At 37.7% G+C, this 24431-nt stretch overlaps 2 protein-coding genes across 3 annotated transcripts in view; both read right to left on the reverse strand.

Moving 5' to 3' along the window:
- The window catches only part of LOC134673127 (proteasome activator complex subunit 4B-like), a 65921-nt gene extending 62601 nt beyond the window's left edge, over nucleotides 1–3320 (reverse strand). Inside the window, exon 1 of one of the 2 annotated variants that reach the window (XM_063531064.1) lies at nucleotides 2869–3320. In XM_063531064.1, the coding sequence (XP_063387134.1) occupies nucleotides 2869–3098 (230 nt within the window). In that variant the 5' untranslated portion in view covers nucleotides 3099–3320. The remainder of the gene's footprint in view (nucleotides 1–2868) is intronic. The other variant, XM_063531065.1, reaches the window with a different exon arrangement.
- A 443-nt stretch (nucleotides 3321–3763) lies between these two features.
- Nucleotides 3764–22930, reverse strand: LOC134673471 (superkiller complex protein 2). The gene is made up of 22 exons (XM_063531465.1): nucleotides 22797–22930; nucleotides 22531–22704; nucleotides 21788–22043; nucleotides 21072–21251; nucleotides 20251–20543; nucleotides 19260–19372; nucleotides 18521–18752; nucleotides 17553–17736; nucleotides 16771–16908; nucleotides 16255–16369; nucleotides 15432–15558; nucleotides 12661–12765; nucleotides 11894–12050; nucleotides 11347–11491; nucleotides 9828–10150; nucleotides 9334–9462; nucleotides 8706–8838; nucleotides 8043–8217; nucleotides 6769–6985; nucleotides 5970–6196; nucleotides 5105–5257; nucleotides 3764–3970 (listed from the first exon to the last, which is right to left on the reverse strand). The coding sequence occupies exons 1-22, from the start codon at nucleotides 22833–22835 to the stop codon at nucleotides 3830–3832; spliced, it is 3756 nt and encodes a 1251-aa protein (XP_063387535.1). The 5' UTR covers nucleotides 22836–22930; the 3' UTR covers nucleotides 3764–3829.
- Between the last annotated feature and the right edge of the window lie 1501 nt (nucleotides 22931–24431).

Below are 24431 nucleotides of genomic sequence, written 5' to 3' on the forward strand. Positions count from 1 at the left end.
ATTACTAATATTTATATCGTCAAAAATATTTTGATAAAATATTAATAATACAGTGAAACCTGGTTAAGTGGGACCTGGATAAGTGAGAAACCTCTATAGCTGGGACTCGTGGTGCGGTCCCGACACTTTATCACTGAATTACCTCTGTTACTGAGAAAAAACGAACCTCTATAACTGGGATTCGTTGTTGTGATTTTATAGTCACATTTACCTCTATAAGTGAGACGGAGAGTGTATTTTACCTCTTTTACTGAGACTATATTTATAAGATTACATTTTCCTAATTATTTTTTAGAATTTTATAGGGAATTGACTTCTGTATCTGAGGTAACGTCAATCTATGACCTCTCTAACTTGCACTTCATTGAACGATTTCCGTATTCTTACTAACTTTTAGTCTATCCACAAATTCCGCATTTGCCTAATTGTGTCTAAACAACTTCAAACTTTGATTTAGTTAATTTATCTAAGTAGCTAAAACTACCGAAACGAAAGCTGAAATTTTGATAAGTAACAAGAAAGAATTAATTTTCATTTATTAAATTTCTAATACGCACTGAAGTCCGTATCAAATTTAATTTAATTTTGATATATCTATCCATTGGAGAATCATTCAAAATAAATTCAAAGAAATATATTTTGGGACAAGGATTATTTTACCTTATTTAGTTTTAAATATATTAATTACTAAATACCTTATTAACCACCTCTATAACTGAAATATACTCTATTCTCACCTCTATTAATGGAAACCTCTGTAAATGAGACAGAAATTTATCTGTACCTGGCTAACTGGGAGCCTGGGTAAGTGGAAAACCTCTTTAAGTGAGACAAATTTGCTCGTCCCTTGAGATCTCACTTATCCAGGTTTCACTGTACTTAGGTACTTACTTAATTCGATTTGGCGATTTCGTAGAAAAAATGTGACGTCACACTAGGGGGGGAGGGGTTTGCCAAATGTGACCAACTGTGACAAGGGGGGGGAGGGGTCAAAAAACCTAGAAATTGGTGTGACGTAATTAATGGATGACCCCTAATCTAAATAAATTAATTTCGTAAAAACTAGTGCCTTCACCAATTCTTGCGAATTGTTGTCAAGCTGACCCCAACCCCAGCCTTCCATGAGCCATGGCAATGCTAGGAAGATGATGATAATTTTTTCTGTCACTATTATTCAACCTCATTATTATAGTACAACACAATCCCACACAACGAACAAACAATTAATTTAAATATATGGACAAATAGCTTATTTGTTGAGCCTAGAAACAGACAAAGATTAGTCTACTATATTGTTCTGTTCAAGTCAATATTGTAGAACAGCGTGGTAGTAGAGATTGCCTAGAGACTTAAGTATTACTAAGTATTGTTATGAGCAATAAAGTTTAAAATAAACAAATAAAGTTACTATCATATTGCATTATGTTTTGAAAGTTTCAAGTTTCCACTCAAACAAGTCCTTAGGTATTTGTAACAAAGATGCTTGTGAAACAAAAGGATGTGTTGCCAAACCGCACACATGCGAGTCTTTGTTCATTAAAGTCATATTTATAGATTCCAGATTTGTACACAAAATGAACAAACTCATACATTGTGGGATATATGTGATCATGATATATAAGGAAAACAGATATGTAGGTGTTGCAATGTAGGAAAAAAATCTCATAACGAAAAGTTATGAGTGCATCATATTTTTTTTACAATATCAATATTTGTTAGTATTTATGTTGGTCAAAAAAAGTAATTTTTTAACTAAGGCCAAAATTAGATTTTAAGAAAATTAAAAGGATTTAACAAACCATCAATCAAAAGATAGCATGTGTAAAATTAACAGTTTATGCCTGCAGCTTTCTCTGCACCGATCTTTATTTCACTTCCATACAAATTAATATCCCATGTGTTAACTTGAAGGAATGAGATTTTGAATAGCAAGTCTCATATATAAGTACCCATAAGAAGCATACAAACTTTAAAATCATGATTGGATATAGGTAGATTTAACATTATGCTCAGTGCATCTCGCACACACTTATACATAAATAGTTGCATTCAATAACATAACAATTAAAAAAGGCATTGTCTAAATTGCATGTAGGGTCACAAGTTGCGTCAAATGCAAAATAGTTACAGGCCCTGTCAGGATAACTGCATAATACATAATTGCAGCATTATTATTTCATATAGTCTATGCTGTAAACAGGTGTATTGTTCAGTTCAGGAAGCTTGGGCACCCGCCAGAACATTTCAGACATAGACACTGCCAAAGGTTGAATGAAATAATGAATAACTACAAATTAATTTTAGTAGTAGGAAGAATAGTTTTCAATGGTAGTGTTGAAATTAATCAGGGGTTTGCAACCTTTTTATTTCACTCAGCAGAGGCTCCGATGATAACTTATGAGATTTTTTATTGGGGTATTTTGCGCCATTCCTTGGCATTTAGCTATATCTCTAATGAGGCATGTCCAGGCTATTACCATTAAAAAATAAAGTATAGGTATGCACATAAAGTATTATTCTTCATTTGTACCATTTTTTTTGTTTATTTACACTAGAGTCTGTGCGGAAAGAGAAGAGTTGTGGAATGTATGTAGCCTAATACATTTCATGACTCTTTAGACATTTATAACTTTTTTTCTAGGAAATATACATTTTTTGGTTAAAACTAACAGGAAAATGATAATAAAATATTAATTATCAAATCAAGGACATTAACATTTTGCCTTTAAAACTTTAAGAGTACTAAAAAATATGTATTTATAAAGTTGGTGTTGGTACCTAATAGTAAATAGAGATGATTTAATTTTGTTCTATTAAAAATGTAAAAATTGTTGTTGCTTGATCAAATGAATAAAATAGTAAGCTTACTTCATTAGCCTGGACGACCAGACCCCGCAGGCCGGTTTCATCTCTCGCAACATCACAGCCTTCGCCAGATTCGTTTTCACCTGCTGCAGAAACCGCGTAGACTCCTCATCCAGCTCTCCCGCATAAGGCAACACATGGTTCGTCAGAACCTCCTTCTGCGGCTTGAACCCCAGAGCCGCTATACGCTCTGGGGTCGTCACCAGCAGCTCATACTCTTCGTCTTGAATCATTTTGATTTATAATCACTTTAAAGTTAGCGTGTCATCAGCGTATGTCCTTCTACTCCGACCGACACGAGCTATCACGCACACGTTTATGCACTACGTTTCCGCGCAATCACCACCGTAGTTCCGTCATTAAAAATTCAACAACAATGAATTTACACAAGTCATTGAAGAGAGATATTTATGAGAAAACCAGTCCAATGAGACGTTCCTTTTCACTAAAATTTGACAAATATTGATGACGTTTTTATTACGTTTCGTTCCACGCAAGTAAAAGCAATCGTTCAGAAATTTCAAATTGAGGCTGCTAAATGGTTGGTTGGTCTTCTCAGTTTTTAATTTTATTGAAAATTTTGTATTGTGAAAACGAAAAATTAATTAAATATGTTATAATATATAACGCTATCCTAATACAACGGTGTACAACATCGGAAGAGAAAGAAAGAATGCTAACCACTGCTTGGTCACTTGGTTTTCAACAATATTTATTTTGATAAAAAAGAAACACGTTCTCTACTAATGATAATAATAAATCCTTATGTGTCTGTTACGTCACGCTTAAACATCAAAGATAGTCCCGGAAAGGTTATAGGGTAGTTTTTGAGGAAAGCATTATTCTATGCACACCAAGTAGCAAGCAGAATCTGATGGTTAAATAACAGAAAAACATATTTTCAAGATTTTTATTATTTTATTCTCGTATAAAATATAATAAGTAATACAATTTAAACAACTATCTAGACAGTTTCCTTCTGCGTGGTGTAGAGACTGGCCGCGAATACGATGTCTCGCTTGATGGCTGAAGAAGCCTCCACCATCTTAGCTTGCAGCTTGGGGTCTCCGATGACCACGGCGGCGTCTTTCACGTCTATTAGGAGCTGTAAATAAAATTAATATGTGATACAAATAACATAAGTCGTTTCGCAAATAGGTTTTGGCTTGGGGCAAATGTGATGATTATCACTACAGCCAAAGAGAATAGATATAGAGGGGTCCTGTCATAGTAAATTTTGTAGTCACTGTAAAATTACTGCCATCTATCGACACACGACTAAAACTCAAAATATAGACGTATAAAATTATCAAAAAAATCTGTATATGTGGATAAATTATTTTATTATTTTTATATAATTTTGACCCATGTTCATTCCCTGATATCTATGTGTTAAAATTGTTAAATATGAAACGGTGTCCTCACGGCATCTAGCCGAGCATAGGCCAAAGGTGTGTGCGCCATCTATCCGAGAATGACTTTTTCTTGATTTCCGAGGCACGTTTTTTTCTTACACTTTATTCATCTTATACGAAGTTATATATGTCTTTGCTACAGCATACGAAGTCTATAGAGACCGAGGAACCTACCTATAGAGAGCGAGAAAGAGATATCTGTTTCTCGCTCTCACCTATGGGTGCGACGCACCAAGGTCGCGGTACGGTGGGATAGTGTGCTAGTGGTTCTAGTAAAGGCCTGAGAAATTCTACAACCATGCCAAACATGAAGATGGTTGCAATTTACCTTCTTTTTTTCATTCTGTCCTGGACTAATTTCGATTTGGCAATAAAGAAAATGTTTAAATAGCCACAATAAAAAGAAATAATCATATGATTCGTTATGAGATACGGGCAGAGAGACGAAAATAGAACTAACAAAACTAATAACTGGAGTCTAACCAGCGAGTCGTGTCACAAGCTATTTATTTTAAATTCTTTCTTTATATGGCAACTTTTTTTCCTATCAAATAATTAAGCTGTCAGTTTCAAGCTGTCATTTAATTTCATAATAATTTTATTGAAGTCCCCAATCCGCATTGGGCTAGCGTGGGGACTATAGCCCAAGCCCTCTCGCGCTCGAGAGGAGGCCTGTGCCCAGCAGTGGGACGTACGTGGGCTGAGATGATGATGATGAATAATTTTATTGCCAGGCGCGGTTTTTATTGAAATTCCCGCGTTTTTTTTGTGACACGACTCGCTGGTCTGACTCTAAACAACAAGAACATTCATCGATATAATACCTCATGCAATTGCTGGATGCACCTCACAATGATGCCTTCCTGTACATCCGTGAGGTCCATGATCTCGGCGAAAGGCTTCTCCAGCGCCCATTCGTACACCACCTTGACTAGACCGAAGTTCAGCCTCTCTTGTTGGCCTTCGAATTGACCCACCTGAGAAAATGAAACGTTGCAAGTTATATTATATGTCCAACACGGCCATCCTGATTCGAGAGACAGACCTAATTATCTTAAAGGGATAAGTTCTCCTTTGTAATCATTCATTGTATTCTCTCTTTATTCTTGTTTTGTGCAATAAAGGTGTTTTACTTCTACTACTACAGATGTAGTTAGTGCACGTGTCAGTCTCATTGTTCATCAGGTTGACTGAAGTAGCATGACAAATACGAACGTTTCCGATAAAATACGATGGTAAAGGATTATGCACTACATCTGTACTCTTATCTTATTATAGATAGGAGCGAAAAGCTGAAGCGTATTTCGTATTTCTGATTGATTGCTTTCAAGCCGAGCCGGTAAAGGAGGTTCGTTTATATGTCCGACACGGCTATCCTGACTCGAAAACTCTACGTTGATCAGTTACGACATCGGACAAAAGCTGGAGCGTAAATAGTTGTTAGCTTTCACCTATGGTCACTTTTCGCCGCTACCGATAACCATAAATGACGAATTTATTTGGTCGGACGGACGTTATCTATGGAAAGGGACCTTATTGTCGATGGCGCTCGCGCCATTATTAACGATGCTCCGATATAACTACAATGCCGCGCGACGCTGTGCAGCGTAAGCGCCATCGACAATAAGGTCCCTTTTCATAGCTAATGCCCCATTTTATCTAATTAACTCTCCAAGTATTAAAACTCACCAAGTATTTCGACTCAACGGAAGACAACTCCTGATCGATCTGATCGATAACTTTCACGGCTTCAGCCAGCCTATCCGTTAGAACTGGCTCGACGGCAGTTCGCGCTTGGAACACGAAACAGCTGAGTAACGCCGCGATCTCTGCCGGCGTTTTATCCGTGAATACGTTGCGGAACACTAGTTCCGCTATGATTAGCTCGTTGGTGCCCATTCCGCAAGCGACGCGGCCTGTGAAAAAAGGAAAATTGAAATCTGTTACTGTAGTCTGTGCGGAAAGAGAAGAGTCGTAGAATGTATTAGACTCTTAAATTGACATTTCAAACGTTCACTATGAATTGAAAATAGTGTTATGCTCATGTTGTCCTACAATAATTAATCTCAGAACGCGTAGTGCGATTTTAAGTTTATGGCGAGTTGATCGCAAGAGCCGGCGAAGAAACGGTCTTGAGTACGCTTAGAAATTATTAGGGAACGAACTTTTGTCTTCACTCCATACTAAAGGGTAAAAACGGGACCCTATTACTAAGACTCCGCTGTCAGTCCGTCTGTCTGTCTGTCTGTCACCAGGCTGTATCTCATGAACCGAATAGCTAGGCAGTTGAAATTTTCACAGATGATGTGTATTTCTGTTGCCGTTATAACAACAAATACTAAAAACAGAATATAATAAATATTTAAGTGGGGCTCCCATACAACAAACGTGGTTTTCGCTTTTTTTTTGCGTAATGGTACGGAGCTCCTGGTGCGCGAGTCCAACTCACACTTGGCCGGTTTTTATACTATTCGCGGTTTAAAATTACCTTTTAATATAACACTGTCATGTTCATCTATATAATTCAGTTCTCTCAACACCATAAGCCGCCGTTGGTAGTCCGGGTACAGAGCGAGGTTTTCGAACGACAGCAACCGCCTGTATTTGTCACGTTTGCGTTCCGTTTGCTTGCGTTCGTATACTATAGCGAATTCGGACTTGAAGTTCGCTATGTCTGTAGATTTTTCTAGGTCTCCTAGTTCTTTCTGAAATGAGGTTAAATATTGATTAGCCGTCAAAAAGAGGTATTTAACATTAACATGATATAGTCACTTTTATAATAAACGCAGTTTTGTTTTCATTTGATGTCTGATGTCTGAATAATTCTGAATAAATACTGTCAAAACGCGCTGCTTTCAATACACAAATAAAATATTCAGTAAAGTTAGGCGCGAAATACGAAATTTCTTTGTGAGATCGAAATTTCGCGCCTACCTTTTAGAAACTTTTCTGCAGCCACATTGATATTCAAAATGGGCACCTACCTATAATTCTAAAGAACTTAATATTTTAGGGTAAGTGAACAAACACTCTCACTCTACTTTATAGCGTCATCTCTTTCGAACCCACTTACGACTAGTGGCTCTGTGAGCTGTAGACCTCGCGAAGCCCCATGGCTTCGCCATTTTGTCATGAATTCCAAAAAACTGAATCAACAAAAAAAAAACATTCATCGGACCGGCTCACAAAATTTTTCGAGAATCGGTTGAGAATTACGACCTGTAGAGTCGAACAACGATACGAGTACATACCATAGAGTATAGACATATAAGTAAAGAAAAAGTGGTAACTCCATAAATCGGTTTTCTTACCAAAACGCGCGTTATTTTGTAGTCGACATCTAGCGTCAAGTAGCGGAATATATCAGTACTGCTACTCGACAATAGATGTCGCGGCGAACAAAAACTCTAATGCACAACCATTTTCAGCTAATATTATAACCGGATTACTCGAAACTCTATTTAAAACTCCATCTGCTTCTAATATTAGTTGTAAATTGTTTTAGTAGTACATTTTTCGTCAGTAGCGACACTTGTGCCATCTGGTGTCAAGTAGCGGCACTGATAGTTCCACTACTTGACGTTAGATGTCTACTACGAAATAACACACGTTTTAATAAGAAAACTGATATATGGAGTTAAGTACCACTCTTTCTTTACTTATATTACTCTATGATACATACCAAAGCAGTTCTGCTTAATCTGAAACGGAGACCTTCGCTAACGCTTCGGTCAAAAACGTAATATATCAAAATTGCCATACCTGCAATCTAGCCATACTATCAAGCAGATCTAATATCTCCCCTGTAGACACAGCCAGCGACTGCGTCAGATTGATTTGCTCCAGTTTGGTTGCCCCAGTTTTGACCGCGTGTGATATTCTAGATAGCTCCTGTATGGCTGTGGCGCAGCTTGAGCCTACTGGGGCGTCTTTGAACCTGCAATTTTGTGTTTTATGTTTTAGATAATAAAGTTTACTTTCATATTTTAATAGTATTGAGCACTATTTCTAGGGGTTTGTTAGGGTGTATGGTGACAATCGGAATGCTTTTTGGGGTTCCGTACCCGAAGGGTAGAAACGGGACCCTATTACTAAGACTCCTCTGTCCGTCTGTCTGCCACCAGGCTGTATCTCATGAACCGTGATAGTTAGACAGTTGAAATTTTCACAGATGATATATTTCTGTTGCTGCTATAACAACAAATACTAAAAACAGGATAAAATAAATATTTAAAAGGGGCCCATACAACCAAACGTGACTTTTTTGCCGTTTTTTGGGTACGGAATCCTTCGTGCGCGAGTCCGAGTCGCACTTGGTCGGTTTTTTTTTTCTTAGCTCCAAGAAGCACTATATAAAATAATTTTCAATTTGTAAATTAATAAATAACCAGCAATAGGTATAAAATTATAGGTGTCACAACTGACCTTGGCATTTGCCGTTTCTCCCAATCTTGTATAATGATGGAGGCATCAATTTTCAGGGTCATTTTAGTTACGGCCATAACGTTTTTTGGTGCTATGCAGAGTATTGTGTGATCCATCGTACTTTCCTCAGTACCTAGACGAATAAGAATAAGAAACCATTGATTGCCACACAAAAAACAGACGGGTTAAAAAATATAACAAAATTAAAAAAAAATTGGCGGCAAAAAAGAACGGGCTTAGCATACGCTGCGTCGGTCATTTAATTACAAATTGCCTACGCAGTCACTTCAGTCCGTCCCCTAGAAGGTAGGTATACTTAGGTAGAAATTAAATATAATTACGATATTGAAATTTTGAATTGATTTCGTATTTTTACCTGTTTTCGGTGTAGATCATTTAAATAAAAGAGAAAGAGATCTTGTCACTTGGTATCCAATGTATTACGTCATTTATACATTGTGTAAAAGTATGTAAATTCAAAGGTGTATATGAAGTCCCCAATCCGCATTGGGCTAGGCTAGCGTGGTGATTATAGCCCAAGCCCTCTCTTTCATGAGAGGAGGCCTGTGCCCGTCAGTGGGAAGTATATAGGCTGAATTATTATTATAATTATGTAAATTTTAATTACCTATTCCATTGTAGAGAGCGGAGAAGCTCAGCATTCTATACCAACTTTCATCGATATCGAAGTTATACCTAGCCGTGTCTTGGACTGCCGTGTTCAGTGCTAAAATCTTGTACGGGGTTTGTCGAGGTCCTGAAAAGTATAAAAATAGACCTTTATTTCCATTTAATCATTTAAAGATGGCAGTAAATGTACTGACTACATAATTTACTTTGACAATATTCCTCTAGTCTAAATTCTCTTTGCGGGCACTAAGGATGGTGTTAATGCAGCGGTGTCACTCACGAATTCGGGCCAATCGTGCAGTCTAACGCAACTAGTTGCGACCAATCGCGCGCGTGATGTGAACTCATCAACCAATCGCGTTTTAGGCGTTAGACTGCACGATTGGCCCGAATTCGTTACTAACTCTTTAGAAGCTAATTACAGGACAGTGGGTACAAGGATGGTACAAGATTTTAAATATAAAATAGCAGCAAAATGACCCTGAAAATTACCTGTCGTATTCAAATAAATCCCAAGCTGATTAATATAAGGCCCCGCTGAAAATATCAAAATCTTCCCCGGCACAAATTCCTTCAAAACCTTAGGCTGGTTCAACAAAATCGGCATGATATCATTCAACACATCGATGTACATTGCCGCTGTATCATAGAAGGTAGCCAGCGGGGCTAAGTGGGGAGGCAGCGGTGTACTGCATTTCTCTGAGTATTCCTTTTCGGCGATTTGCAGTTGTTTCTTATTGTTGTCTGATTGGAGGATTTGGTCGAACTCGCGGAAGGAACGTTGCATCATGCCTTCGACGGAGACTGTTGCTACTCTGAAAAATAAAGGACATATTTTGGAACGAGGCAAAGTTACGTGTTATGACACTTTACTAAAAGCGGTTTTGGTTTTTTAATTATTATTTCCTGTCATTGATAATTATATACATATATTTTACAACTTAGATACAAGATTATTTTAAAACCAGCACAAGATGCCAACTTTTTAGTACTTATCCTTCTCTTTTATTTCTTACATACATGCTGATAACAAATAGCGAGACAAATCTTAAGTTGTGATAACACAAGTTTATTTAAGATTTTTATTTCATTTCAGAAGAGCGGTGGTAGCCGAGTGGATATGACGTCCGACTTCAATCCGGAGGACGCGGGTTCAAATCCTGGCTCGTACCAATGAGTATTTCGGAACTTATGTACGAAATATAATTTGATATTTAGCACTAGCTTTTCGGTGAAGGAAAACATCGCGAGGAAACCTGCATACATCTGGGAAGAAATTCTAAGGTAAGTATATGTGAAGTCCCCAATTCGCATTGGGCTAGCGTGGGGACTATAGCCCAAGCCCTCTCGCGCATGAGAGGAGGCCTGTGCCCAGCAGTGGTACGTATATAGGCTGAATTATTATTATATTTATTTCATTTCATTTCAACTACACGTAACTGTCAGTTTTACGTGGCGTAACTAGGGGGGGGGGGGGGGTTGGAGGGGGCACGTGCCCCGGGCGCCGTCCAAGGGGGGGCGCCAAAATGGGCAAAAGACTACCTCTCCGCCTTGCCAAAGGCACAGCAGGGATACTTTCGTCAGTCGTATTTACCACCACTGTGAAGTGTGAAATGCGGATGGTAATCTGGCCCTCCGGCAAATTTGGTGCCTGCCCCGGGCGCCATATCCTCTAGCTACGCCACTGAGTTTTACGCCGAAACATAGGCGTTTGACATGTTTGTAAGTTCTGTGACGGTAATATTAAGCAGAGATAACTGACCTGACAAAAATTAATTTGCATTTAGCTATATATCATATTATTATCTACCTATGCGCTGGACTGACCAGATAAAATCCTCAGTGGGAAACCGCGTATCTGACTGTGCCAGACAGTCTGCCAACAAGGAGAGATGGCGGGAGATCCGGCGAAGAGCTGTGTCCTCCTCTACTACCGATGCGGACGCCTCAACGTGACCATGACCGCTCTGTCAAGAGCGATGCGACAGAGAAGAAGATCTATCATATTTACCTCAACAGGCTAAGTATCATAGCGTATGTCAGTCTGAATTGTGATGACAGCTTCTGAGGTATTCCCATCATCATGCCCTTCAGCTTCACCTGGTCGGGAACACCGTCTTTGCAGAGGATGATGACTGTTCCCGTGTCATCGAGGCCTGGAGAACAAATTATACATTTTACGCTACACAGCAGCTGTTGCAACGCTCTGAACGAATTGGCTTTGTGATAATCTGACAATATTTTCATGGTTTTGAGAATCAAATGTCTATACGATACAAACGCACTAGAAAAAACGGAAGTCAAGTATGACAGACTGATCGTTCATAATTTATTTATTTGCGTAAGATAGTACGAGTACATGCACGTTGTCAATGTTTTGAGTTTCCCTGATACCTGATTGCTGACTATACCTGATTTCTACCCCACGCTATGCACTCCATTCATATCCAAAAATTAAATTTTTTTAGGATATAAGTGGAGTTTACTCCGCTTGATGTTTAATACTAATAATAATGAGTTTACTAAATTACTACTATTATTTTCGACGATCTACTAACCTCGACGGCCCGCGCGACCCGCCATCTGTATATATTCGGCGGGCGCCAAGATTCTGCGCTCTAAGCCGTCGAATTTGGTGATTTCATCGAACACCACTGTGCGCGCAGGCATGTTCACTCCCATAGCGAATGTCTCCGTTGCGAATAGGATCTTAACCTGTTTACAGATACAGGTAATGAAATATATTATTTAAAGTAGAGAGCTATATTATAAAAACAGTTTTTATATCTAAGATACTAAAAAAAAGGTCAGTGAAATGAAAAAAAAAATACTACAAAATTGGTGTGACTATATACTAGAATGACAGGGTAGAATAGTTAGTAAACCCCATCATAGGTAACTTTGTAAGTTTGTATCGACATTGACTTGAACAGAATAAAGTCAGGGAGTGTCCTATTTTGTCATCATGCCATATTTTGACAAAAGACCTAGAAAAGATTTAGAAAGATGACATGACCACAATTTTGTATGCAGATTTATGGCTTTGTTGTGTGGTTTAAAACGTAAAAATGAGCGCGATCTCGCCAACAAACTGCAATCGCAGTTTGGCGAGTAATATCATTTGTTACAAAACTGTTGTAAACTTTATGATAAATAAATTTAATTAAAAAAAAGAATTATCTTAGTCCGACCCTAATTAGGACTGTCTTTTTTGTCTCAGGGAGCTTTCTTAGGGTATATGCCCATATTCATCAAAATGTTTTCTTCACATTTGTATTGGGATAAACATATTACAAAAATCAATATAAAACACGAAATCACTTACATGCCCTGATTGGAACAACATCTCAACGATTTCTTTGAGAAGCGGTAGGATCCCGCTGTGATGCACCCCAATGCCATTTACTAGTACCCTTTGCAAGCGTAGAACCTGTAATTTTATTGATAAAATTTTATTAAAATCAAGAGTTGAGTTTACAAAAATATCTTCTGTGGTCCTAGAACCAGCTCAGCGGCCAGGTTTCATGACCCTCATGACATTAAAGTGTCATTCTATGGAACTTGCTAGCTATGTAAACAAACCACCATATTCAAATTGTCTCTGAATGATTAATTTACTAGTGTGATGAATCAAAGTCCTGGGTACAATTAATTACATTTATTCTGCTCCAAGTTCTTACTTCAACACTTTCGACATTCTTAACTTAACACGCAGTAAGCCTTCCTACTCAATGTTACCGGTTCAAGCGCCAAAGCGAGAATGCCCCTTCCATCCCATGGTAAGTTACAATTATACTTTTTCATCATTTGAATTGGCGGGTAGGAGAGAAGGGTCATTTTCGCGACTACCAACAGATTAATTAACAAATATTCGGGTAAACACAAATCACATTTCTAATCACTACCCACTGAATGCCATAAGTTTAACATAACTCACATAAAATAATTATAATTTATTCTTGAAATCTTATGAAATATCACACTAGTGACTTTTGTTTACATAGTTAGCAAGTTCCATAGAATGACACTTTAGTATGTAATGTTTTATTTTAGTATAACTAAACTACACACCTAGAATAGGTACGTAGGTAATGCTATAATCTGGGAAAATGGGTGTTATTGGCAGGTAATATGGATGCACCATTACTCAAGCACTGGAACGGTCTACATGTGGCAGCAAAAGATGTTGAGAAATGATGCATCTAGATAATTTAGATTTATTTATTTTATTATTTATTGTAGCCTGTGCGGAAAGAGAAGAATGTATTTGGCCCCTTACATTCCACGACTCTTCTCTTTCCGCACAGACTTGTGTTGTGTTATTTTCTATTTTTTAACCGACTTCCAAATCCCAAAGGAGGAGGTTATCAATTCGGTTGTATGTTTTTTTTTTTTTTTTTTTTTTATGTTTGTTACTCCATATCTCCGTCATTACTAGACCGATTTTGAAAATTATTTTTTTGATTGTATGTATATGCATACAGATTGGTCCCGTTTTTGTCAAAATCCAGTTCTGATGATGGGATCCATGAGGAATCGACGGAACTCCTCAAATCTTAAAGGCATACATATGGTGATTTTTGTGTTTTTATCAACAAATCAAGCATATACATTCAAAAACGTGACATTTGATGAAGTGGAACTGCTGATGATGATCAGAACGGAACTCTTCAACGACGCATAGTTCACCTTTGGCGATTTGTCCTCTTCGTTATGTTTGTTAAGCAAGTTAAGTTTTTAAGCCACAATTTTATCAAGCTTGAGTTCTGATGATGGGATCCATGAGAAATCGAGGGAACTCCTCAAATTTTAAAGGCATGCGTATAGAGATTTTTGTATTTTCATCAGAAAATCAAGCATTTTCATTAAAAACTGTCGCATTTGATGAAGTGGAACTGCTGATGATGATCAGAACGGAACTCTTCAACGACGCATAGTTCACGTTTGGCGATTTGTCCTCTTCGTTATGTTTGTTAAGCAAGTTTAGTTTTTAAGCCACATTTCTGTCAAGCTCGAGTTCTGATGATGGGATCCATAAGGAATCGAGGGAACTCCTCAAATCTTAAAGGCATACGTATAGAATTTTTTGTATTTTCATCATAAAATCAAGCATTTACATTAAAAACTGTCGCATTTGATGAAGTGGAACTGCTGATGATGATCAGAACTGAACTCTTCAACGACGCATAGTACATGTTTGGTGATTTCGAATTTCGATTTTGACTTGGACTGGGACCCGGACTCATACCCGGATCCGGTTCGGACCCGGACTCGGACTCGGACTCGGACCCGGACTCGGACCCGGACTCGGACCCGGACTCGGACCCGGACTCGGACCCGGACCCGGACTTGGACCGGGACTCGGACCCGGACTCTGACTCAGAGACCCGGACCTTGACCCGGAAAACCCCTATGATACCTAAACTAAATAAACCGCTATGATTACCTACCATAAAATGTAGGTATAAAGTATGATGATGCCAAACCCCTCCCGCTCAAACCCCCGTACACCGCACCGCATGCGCCGTTAAGTGGGTTAGGTTAGGTTTGAACTGCGATCCTCACAGAACCGAACAAAAGTGGGTTAGGTTTGGTTAGAACTGCGAGCCTTACAGAAACGAAATGCTACTAGAAAAATGGGTTTGATTAGGCTCGAACTGCGATCCTCACAGAACCGAACTGCTATCAGAGAAGTGGGTTAGGTTAGGCTAGAACTACGACCCTTACGGACACGAAATGCTACTAGAAAGTACTGTTTTTACCTCCTTTTCTACATAGTGCACCATCTACCATAATCTTTCACCGGGCCCCATAGAAGTCGGTTTTTTTTTCTTAAAAATTATAATGTGTCAATTGTGTCATGTGTCAATGGGATTGGCCGGTCAAAGTATTAAGCAGATGGCGCCATCATAGTTTGCCCCGTCAATCCCTAGAATTGTGTCAATTTTTTTTTAATGCTTTGAATGTCAGCTCTTTAAGCCAAATCTCATAGAAAAAGGGGCAAGCTATGATGGCGCCATCTATGCAAACCATTGAGATTTGTCGATATAAATGAATAATTGAATTTAATTATTTATTTATTTCCGACATACAAACCTGGGGCAGCCTTCTATCAGGTTCCTTAAGTCTCTGCAGACACCTTTGAAAGAAGTTCCGTATGTGTCCCTTCTCATGTGCCGTCGTTAGGTCTACTGACATCAGATTTTCCGCGTTCTGATCGCATCTGTAACATACAAAATATATATAATTTAATATTTTGAATGCAAAAGATATTAGTGATTCGTATTCATTAATTATATCAATGTGCTTGCTTTAACAGTAAAGGGGCACAGAAGACCTTTGGTTTAATTAGTGTAAAGTTGTAAACTGTAAAGTATCAATGTTAGGTTTATTTATTCCGATCTAGGCCCCAAGGTGGCAGACAGTCCAATGCGTAACGGAGCCTGTATGAGGCAGCATAGGACCCCCTGTTTGCTGGGTGCCTAGCCAAGGTCGCTTGCTTGCGCTACGATAACGAAACGCTTTGTGTCTCTCTAACTATTTATATTAGTGCGACACTGACAGTTGCGTTTCGTTCGCTACGGAGCGTTTACAATGGTATGTTGGCTACGCATCCTGTCCTGAAGAGTCAAATAGATCCCCCATCTTAACCAACCTAATGTTTTTATACCGTAAAGGATTATTTAAATTTTAAGGAACCGATGGCCTGATAATTTTATGCGATTATTTTGACATGTAACATATTTCTATTAGTAATTAGGTTATTTATTGTTTTCGGTTAAATTTAATTAAAATTTGTATGTTTGCTTGCATGCTGAATACAAGGATTGTTTATAATAATTTAAGACCTTATGTTACTGTATTCTGACAAATAAAGAATTATGATTATGATTATGACAAAAATGCAAAAAAAACTAACCTGTTTCGAGATAAAGTGAAGGCGACAACCGGTAGCTTGTCGTTCTGTCTCAAATGGTCGATAAACGCCACCCACATGGTCTGTTCCGCTTTAGGATTCATGAATTGTTTTCCACCTGAACACAACATAATCAATAATTTATTTATCGTTTAATTTTAATCGGATTCCACTTCGTGCAAAAAAGTTTTCATCGACAACGTATTTATATCCTAAAATTTCACTCACATGCCACCATCATTATCAAAGGCTTGATAAATAAGTGTGGCTTACTAGGTACTTTTAGGAAAACATTTATTTGATGTACATAAGAGATAAGATAAATGATGATGATGATGGTATCCTGTTATCCCTCATCAGGGACATAGGGCTCTCAGAAGGGTTCTCCACTGTTGTCGATCCTGCGCTGTCTCTTCGAGTTTCTTCCAAATAAGATAAATAATAGAATTAAAATAAATGTAAGAAACGATAATTACTACTAAATAATACCTACAATAAATCATTAAAAAATCGCATTACCCTTAGGGCCAAAGTTTTTCTTAAAGTCGTTCTCCCTGGCCTTTTTAGCTGCCACTGCATCATTGTATCCTCGGAGTCTGAAGTTACCCTCCTGGTCTAGTACCATGAACCTTTCATTCTTCGATTTGCCACCAGAACCTACAATAACATACATGTGGTCAAATATTTAATAGTAGAGGTATATTTCTTGCCTTAATAATCAATATCTGGGAGACCGAGCTTTGCTCGGAAAAAATATAAAAACTAGATCGATTTATCGCCCCCGAAAACCCTCATATAGCAAATTTCATCGAAATCGTTAGATAATATATATATGTACATATAAATAATAAATACACAAGAATTGCTCGTTTAAAAGTATAAGAATATGCCTATTTATGAGAATAGTTATCGAAGTAAACTTATTTGAAGTTGTGGAATTTGAGGAGTAGCTACGCGCATTTTTGCAATGCTAGGGCTGATTTGTGAAAGTTTGTAACTTTTAATACAAGCAATTTATTTTTTTAAAACTTATTTTATTACAAAGATGCTTCTTTTAAAGTTACAAGGATTATTAAATGTTTTGAATGCTGCCAGAATCTATACATATAGTCAAGTATATTGAATAATTTTACGGTTCAGACTCACTTGTTTTTAGTCACTCGCGCGACATGTTTCGGAGAGCCTAGGTCAGTATGTAGGTAGGTAGGTATGTTAGTATGTCTCACAACAGTTTAAATTCGATTAGTCAAGTATAGTTTATTCTGTTACTTAAAATAACGGCCAGTTAAACTTTCACGTACCTGTGTACAGATAGTGGCACAGAGGGACGGGTCGCTTCGGTGTAGAGACGACATAGACCCGCCGTTTCTTGGTCCGTCCGACCCAATCGGCGAACTGTAGTGTGTTCGGTACAGTTGCACTCAACATAACTATGCTCACGTGAGCTGGGAGCAAAATTAGCACCTCCTCCCATACGTGTCCGCGCTAAAACAATTACAAAATCTTGAATTTTACACTAAAAACCGGACAAGTGCAAGTCGGACTCGCCCACCGAGGATTCCGTACTTTTTAGTATTTGTTGTTATAGCGGCAACAGAAATACTTCATCTGTGAAAATTTCAGCTGTCTAGCTATCACGGTTCGTGAGATACAGCCTGGTGACAAGAGGGACGGACGGACAGTAGAGTCTTAGTAATAGGGTCCCGTTTTACCTTTTGGGTACGGAACCCTAAAAATGAATACTTTCGGTCTGGCCACGATATTTAGGCTCGCTAAGACGACAACCATAGGTTGTAGCGAGACAGCAATCGGACTTCCCAACTATGGTTTTCGCCCTAGCCGAAGCCAGTCGCGCAATGTTGTGGCCAGGCCGTTAGTGGTGACTTATGGAGGTCTGTCAATTATATTGTGTGGAAATGCCCCCCACTAATATCATAATCATACATCTGCTTACCGTTGTCAAGAATTTGCAGAATAGTATTCTAAGCGTAGCGAGGGATTATACAGAAGAATATTGATCGTAGCTCCAGACTCGCACAATTTATACTTTTCGGTTTCATACAGTCAACTGTAAAAATATGGGTGCACAAATCTTCTCAAAAATATGTCCCATAGCTCTTATGTCAGCGGATTAAGAACTATGGGACATATTTTTGAATAAGTTCGCTACTCCCATATTTTTACAGCGAAGCTTATAGCGGCCAAATCCATTTCTGATAATACTCTGAACCTTATCGCCTAGATAATAAGGCTCAATTAGAATACATACCTCAGCATTATTGATATAATGCACCTCATCAAATATCACAAACTCCAAGTCCCTAGTAACATCAGACCCACAATACAGCATAGACCTTAGAATCTCCGTGGTCATAACCAGGCAGGGCGCCGTGGCATTGATTTGAAGGTCCCCGGTGAGAAGTCCCACTTCACCGAACATCTTGTTGAAGTCGTTGTACTTCTGGTTGGATAAAGCTTTGATTGGTGATGTGTATATTGCTCTGAAAATATTAATTGTATACAAGTTATAAAATAAAGTCCCCCGTTCATCTGTCTATATATATGTATGTATGTATGTATGTATGTTCTCGATAAGTCTTTTTGAGCGATGGCGCCGTACCTTTGGCCTACTGTTGAGTAGATGGCGATACTTTTTGACATTTAACAAATTTAACTAAGTGAAGTAAGTTAAGTGAAAGAATAAGGAGCAAAGTGAAATGGCGTTCTAAAAATTGTAATCATTTCTGTCGAAAAATGGCAGTAAATGTATTGACTACATAATTTACTTTGACAATATTCCTCTATTTCAAATTCTCTTTGGCCTTAGGGAGGCCCTAACGACATCTAGCGTAACAGTGTTAAACTTCTTAAACAAACAATAATAATAACAATCGTTCGCAGACTTTTTTGTATCGAACATAATTAATGATCCAGTTGCTCTTTTGCAAAGGTGCAGAGGCCGCCAAAAAGCTAACTTTAGGCTCTAGGATGTAATCAAGTAAAGTTACCTAGTACAATTTCTCCTAGACATAGCTATGGCGTATTCGGCGACAACTGTCTTGCCGGCTGACGTGTGCGCAGCGACGAAGACGTGGTGACCCTCTTCTAGCTTTAAAATAGCCTGCAATCAAATACAACATATGCAGGTATAGGCTCACTGCATTTAACTTTGAGATCCAGTGGCGTAGCGTGATCTGCGAGGCCCTTTACAATGTCCCAAGGTAATAAAAAGAAAGGCTTGGCGAAACCGTGGGCGAAGGCCATTCGCCCACGCCTAGTTTCACCACAGAATAATTAATAGTACTGACGTACAGAAAGGAAACTTCCTACAAAACCGAAGTTTGACAGCGGTTCAGGGTCGAATCATGCTGTCTCTTTCCAATATATGGCACTATCCCTTTCGGCTATTTAGGGTTGTCAAAAATCAAGTGATTATCTTATCTGTGGTCGTGCACGTAAAAGGAAGTCAAGTGGTGCCAACCCTAATAATTGCTCAGAGCAATGCTGAGCCGAGCGGAGCCGAGTTTGACCGAAGTCAGGAGTTTCGCACCCCTGGTTTCACCACTGATTATCTCTATACCATAGGCATAGTTCACACTCATACTAAATGCTAATGCGTAACGGTTACTTCTGAACTACACCAACACATACAGATGTAGTGCAATTATGTGTTTCATCGTATTTTCTCGGAAAAGTTCGTATTTGTCACGCTGCTTCAGTCAACCTCTGAACTTTTTGTACCGTGACTGACTGTAATAGCAAGACGCGTTCGTACGTTTCGGTAAAAATACGAAGGAAAATTATTATGCACTACACCTTACACATACTTAATTACACAAACAGGTCTACCGCGATGTAATTTCATTGTTTTTACCTTTAATTCCGACGTTTCAGCTGAGTTGCACCAGCTGTGGTCACGGAAAGACCACAAATATTAAATATTTGTACAAAACGCGAGAGTTTAAAGTGTTATACACCTGTACTAGTTCAGCCACATACCTGTTTCTGAAAGTTATCCAACTCAAACGGATAAGAGTGTGCCATATCTTTAATTTTCTCTCTAAAATCTGGCACTGGTAAGGACACGTCTATCATCTCTGCCCATTCTGTACTAGTCACCCCGGTCCTTACTGAGGAACTAGTGATGTTCAATATTGGTATCTCTGGTAGTTCTACCGGTGGTTGTATTATGGTGCTTTCTAAGAAGTTGTCATTGTCCGTTGAATCAGTCTCTGGCTGTTGTTGATTCTGTTTTGTTTTGGGTCGAGGTTCGTCCTCGTCTTTCCAAAGACCTGTAATAATATTAATACATGAATTTCAACGAGATATCTATTTTGAGTGAGTTTCATTTAAGATTGGGTGATTTCAGCCCAAACTTAAACAGTTAAGTATGGGTATACATCTTATAGTTTTTATGACTTAAAATTACTTTTATTTAAATGGCTCTTTCTTAGTCTTTTCAGTCTTTTTTTGATTATATTCTTATTAAGTAAATGTGTCAGAATTAAAAATTATTTTAATACTGTGGTCTGATACTTTTCCTATTCTCAAAATTAGATTTTTTTTTAAGCTCAAAATTAGATTAGTTGGTTAGAGTTAAACCAAGATACGCAAAATGCTTTTAAATGTTCATATGTTAGAGTTAGACCAAGATAACTCTGCAACGATTTTGACAGCACAGACTGTGCAAGTGTTATTTATACGTCATATTACTTTCACAGAAGTTTGACGTTCAAAATAACACTTATACTCAGGGCTATCCAAAATGAACATTCAAAAGCATGTTTCGTATCTTGTGATATTTATTGTAAAAGACTTACCCACTAAATGTGTATTGCTATCAATAACTTCTTCCAAATCAATATTAGCCTTAATATCAATATCATTGTTCTCCACCTTTTCACCTTCTGTCTTAACCTGTTCCGGACCATTTAGCATGGTGAAGCCATCTTCGGCAAATAGTACTCCTTCCTTGCACCCGGGCGGTATGGTTAAGAGTTCTGAAAAGAGATTATATCTTAAGCCTTTATAAGGGAATATATTTTCCACCTGATTTTGAACTTTATTTCAAAGTGGTAGGGTTCAATTTTGCATAATTCCTGGCAACTTAAGGCACCTTGCACCTTGGTATAATTGTTATCTCAAGCAGATGGTACTGCATGGATCACTATAAATTCTAATTCTTATCTATACTGTCAGTCTGTATGTTCGAGATAAACTCAAAAACTACTGAACGAATTTTCATACGGTTTTCATATATCAATAGTGATTCTTGAGGAAGGTTTTATGTAAATTACATGCGAAGCCAGGACGGGTCACTAGTCTATTGTAGTTCTTTAGTCTATGGTTTACAATAAGGTATACTAAGAGCCAATTTTTTAGACCTCAGTTAAACAGACAGATAGGATTTATTCCCTTGATAACAGGATTCTTATAACTTAATTCTTGGAATAATTATTGGACCAGTTTAATTTAATTTTTATTTTTATTTATTAAATGGCGGAGTTACATGTAGGTATAAATTTGATTAACTTACCTTCCCCCAAAAACTTCCCCACTTCCTCATTCTCTATATCTACATTAACATCCCCATGCTGCGCTGCCTCCAGCATCTTGGCCAGTTCGTCTTCAAAGCCGGCTGGCAAGAACGGGCTTTGGGTTGTGGCCCCGCGGGTAGACAAGCTCGGAGGCAGCGGTGCTCGGGACATCGACTGAAGTTCTTCATCATCCTCGATTGGTAGGCTTACTTCTTCAATGCCTGTTATTTCGCCAGTTATAGGGTCTCGGACTACCTGAATGAAAAAGGAAAGATGGGTATGCAGTTTTATGAGCATTGCAATTATTGAAAGTAAAACATGTTCACTTTAGCTAAATGATTTGAGAATTGAAAATCTGTTTCCCAGTCAAAATAGAGAACTGTTATATATCCCAGGAATTAATTAAAAAAGAAAAATAACAATGTTAGGTACAAAGTTTTATTTTACAAGCTGATGCTTTGCACATGTATGTGAAGAGCAAGCAATGAGCCCAGTTACGATGGTTACTGCACAACCTAATTATTCAATGTGCACTTTTTCATATGCCGATTATTGAGCTAAGCATTCACCTCGAGCAAACAGCGGCTTCATTTTTTTGTCCTAAACAAATCTTGAATTTAATGTTTGAATCAGTACTTTTCTCACCTTGTATACTTAATTGTTTCTAGTAACACATACTTTTACACATAGGTATAGGGTGTGATACGAATTAATAGCGCGTGTATTAAATAATAAACATTACCTCTAATGTGGTGTAAGGGTCTATCTCTTCATCATCTATTTTAAATAATGAATCTATATCTGTTGCTCGGTGCCAGTGAGTCTGTGACTTCTCCCATTGATGGATTGACAATCTTTCCGGTTTCAATAAATAGTCTTTAACACGTTCGTTCAGATCCTCGAAAATCGGCGGAGGCTGAAACATATTGAAAGTAAAGAAAGCTAGTACACTAAAGTAGGATAGTGTTAGAAATTTTTGAAAGTAGACTATACACAAAAATATTATACCTTGAGGTCTGAAAACTCCTCTTCCGTATCTGACGGCATTTTCCTTTAGAGTGGAATAATCGCAGTGAAAAACAAAGTTTAAAAATGAGATATTCGGCATAAAAATATTTTTGTCCACACACGGTAGAAGACGAATTGGGTAACGTTTAAATACTCTCTTATTACAGAAATTTAGTCATGAAGGAGTTTGGTGTTAATTCGACACCCATTTTAAAACAAGTATTTTATATTCATGACCTGTAAAACTTTACTATAATTATTAAAATCTTATTTATTTTTACTTTCCAACTTGCAAAATCGATAAGTAATAAACTAATTTTATTATTCTACCTCTTTAGGCAGAATTTTTCTCTATCTGAACCATATCTGAACGTTTTTTTACATCTGTCATGCAAACGACAAACCATCGACAAACATGCGACAAACCATCAAACTGTCAACGTGACGCTTAGTGTTGTACGTAACCGGTAATAAACGTATATTGCAAATTATAATGCATTGAATTATTTATGTTGTCCAAAGTTATTGAATAAGTTTTTTTTAAATTATTAAATTATTACAATGGTATACTCGGTCAAGCAGATCTTGTCAGTAGAAAAAGGCGCGAAATTCAAATTTTCTATGACATGATATGCCTGCGCGCCTATATTTTTTTGCAAATCTGCCGCCTTTTTCTACTGACAAGATCATCTGCTTGACCATCTATATATCTTATATACAATAGAAGAACTGTAGTATTATGAATATAATACTATGGTTGGTCAAACCAAAATTTGTTAGTAAATAAGGACAAAAAAACTATACTGATCCTTTTCTTTTGGGTGCTAGTACTAGTGTAAGACAAAGATAGTATATATAAGTCTCTCTGTCTATGTTTGAAATGAGACAGTTCTTTGAGCTTTGACAAACCCTAACTGTCAAAGTGTACTAAACGAGTCAGAGAAAAAAAAAATACAAAAATGGCGGGAAATTTGGGCGGGAGTCACAAAATTTAAAAGATTTGAATTATGTATGTAGACTTAAATTTATTAAATTGTAAATTACAAATAAGGGGTCATCCATTAATTACGTCACACGAATTTCTAGGTTTTTTGACCCCTCCCCCCTCCTTGTCACACTTGGTCACATTTGGCAAACCCCTCCCCCCTAGTGTGACGTCACATTTTTTCTACGAAATCGCCAAATCGAATTAAGTAAGTACCTACCTAAGTATTATTAATATTTTATCAAAATATTTTTGACGATATAAATATTAGTAATTTTATAACCTAAAACTGCTTAGGAACGAAAATTAAACGAATAAAATCGATTATCGTTTTAAAAAATTGTTATTTAAATGTACAGCGAATAAAATATTTTAAATAAATTTTCGGTTACTGATGAAGTTAAAATGCAAATATATTAAACGTTGAGAAGTTGAGTTGATCTTGTGTTGAACGAGCTACACAACATTAATACGAGAACTGGATATTACTTAGATTGTCAGTATTTTTCGTTTACATACTGATCACTGAGCAGCGCAAGGTGCAACATGGGAAGGTCCTCAACAAGGTGGATCGCATGTAATCTTCAGGGACTAGTATCTTTTTAGTAGGTACCTATAATTGTTTGTGGCAGGCAGGGACCTTTGTTTGT

The sequence above is a fragment of the Cydia fagiglandana genome, chromosome 18 (assembly GCF_963556715.1).
Source record: "Cydia fagiglandana chromosome 18, ilCydFagi1.1, whole genome shotgun sequence".
Classification (NCBI taxonomy): Eukaryota; Metazoa; Arthropoda; class Insecta; order Lepidoptera; family Tortricidae; genus Cydia; species Cydia fagiglandana.

Bases quoted from the DNA above. Each gene is read 5' to 3' on its own strand.
- LOC134673471 (XM_063531465.1), bottom strand. From the start codon at position 22,835: ATGCCGTCAGATACGGAAGAGGAGTTTTCAGACCTCAAG. The intron at 19,373-20,250 runs GTATGTGGCTGA...ATTTGATTGCAG, and splicing joins TGGATAACTTTCAGAAACAG to GCTATTTTAAAGCTAGAAGA. The intron at 10,151-11,346 runs GTAAATATGATA...TTTATTTTTCAG, and splicing joins ATGATACTTAGCCTGTTGAG to AGTAGCAACAGTCTCCGTCG.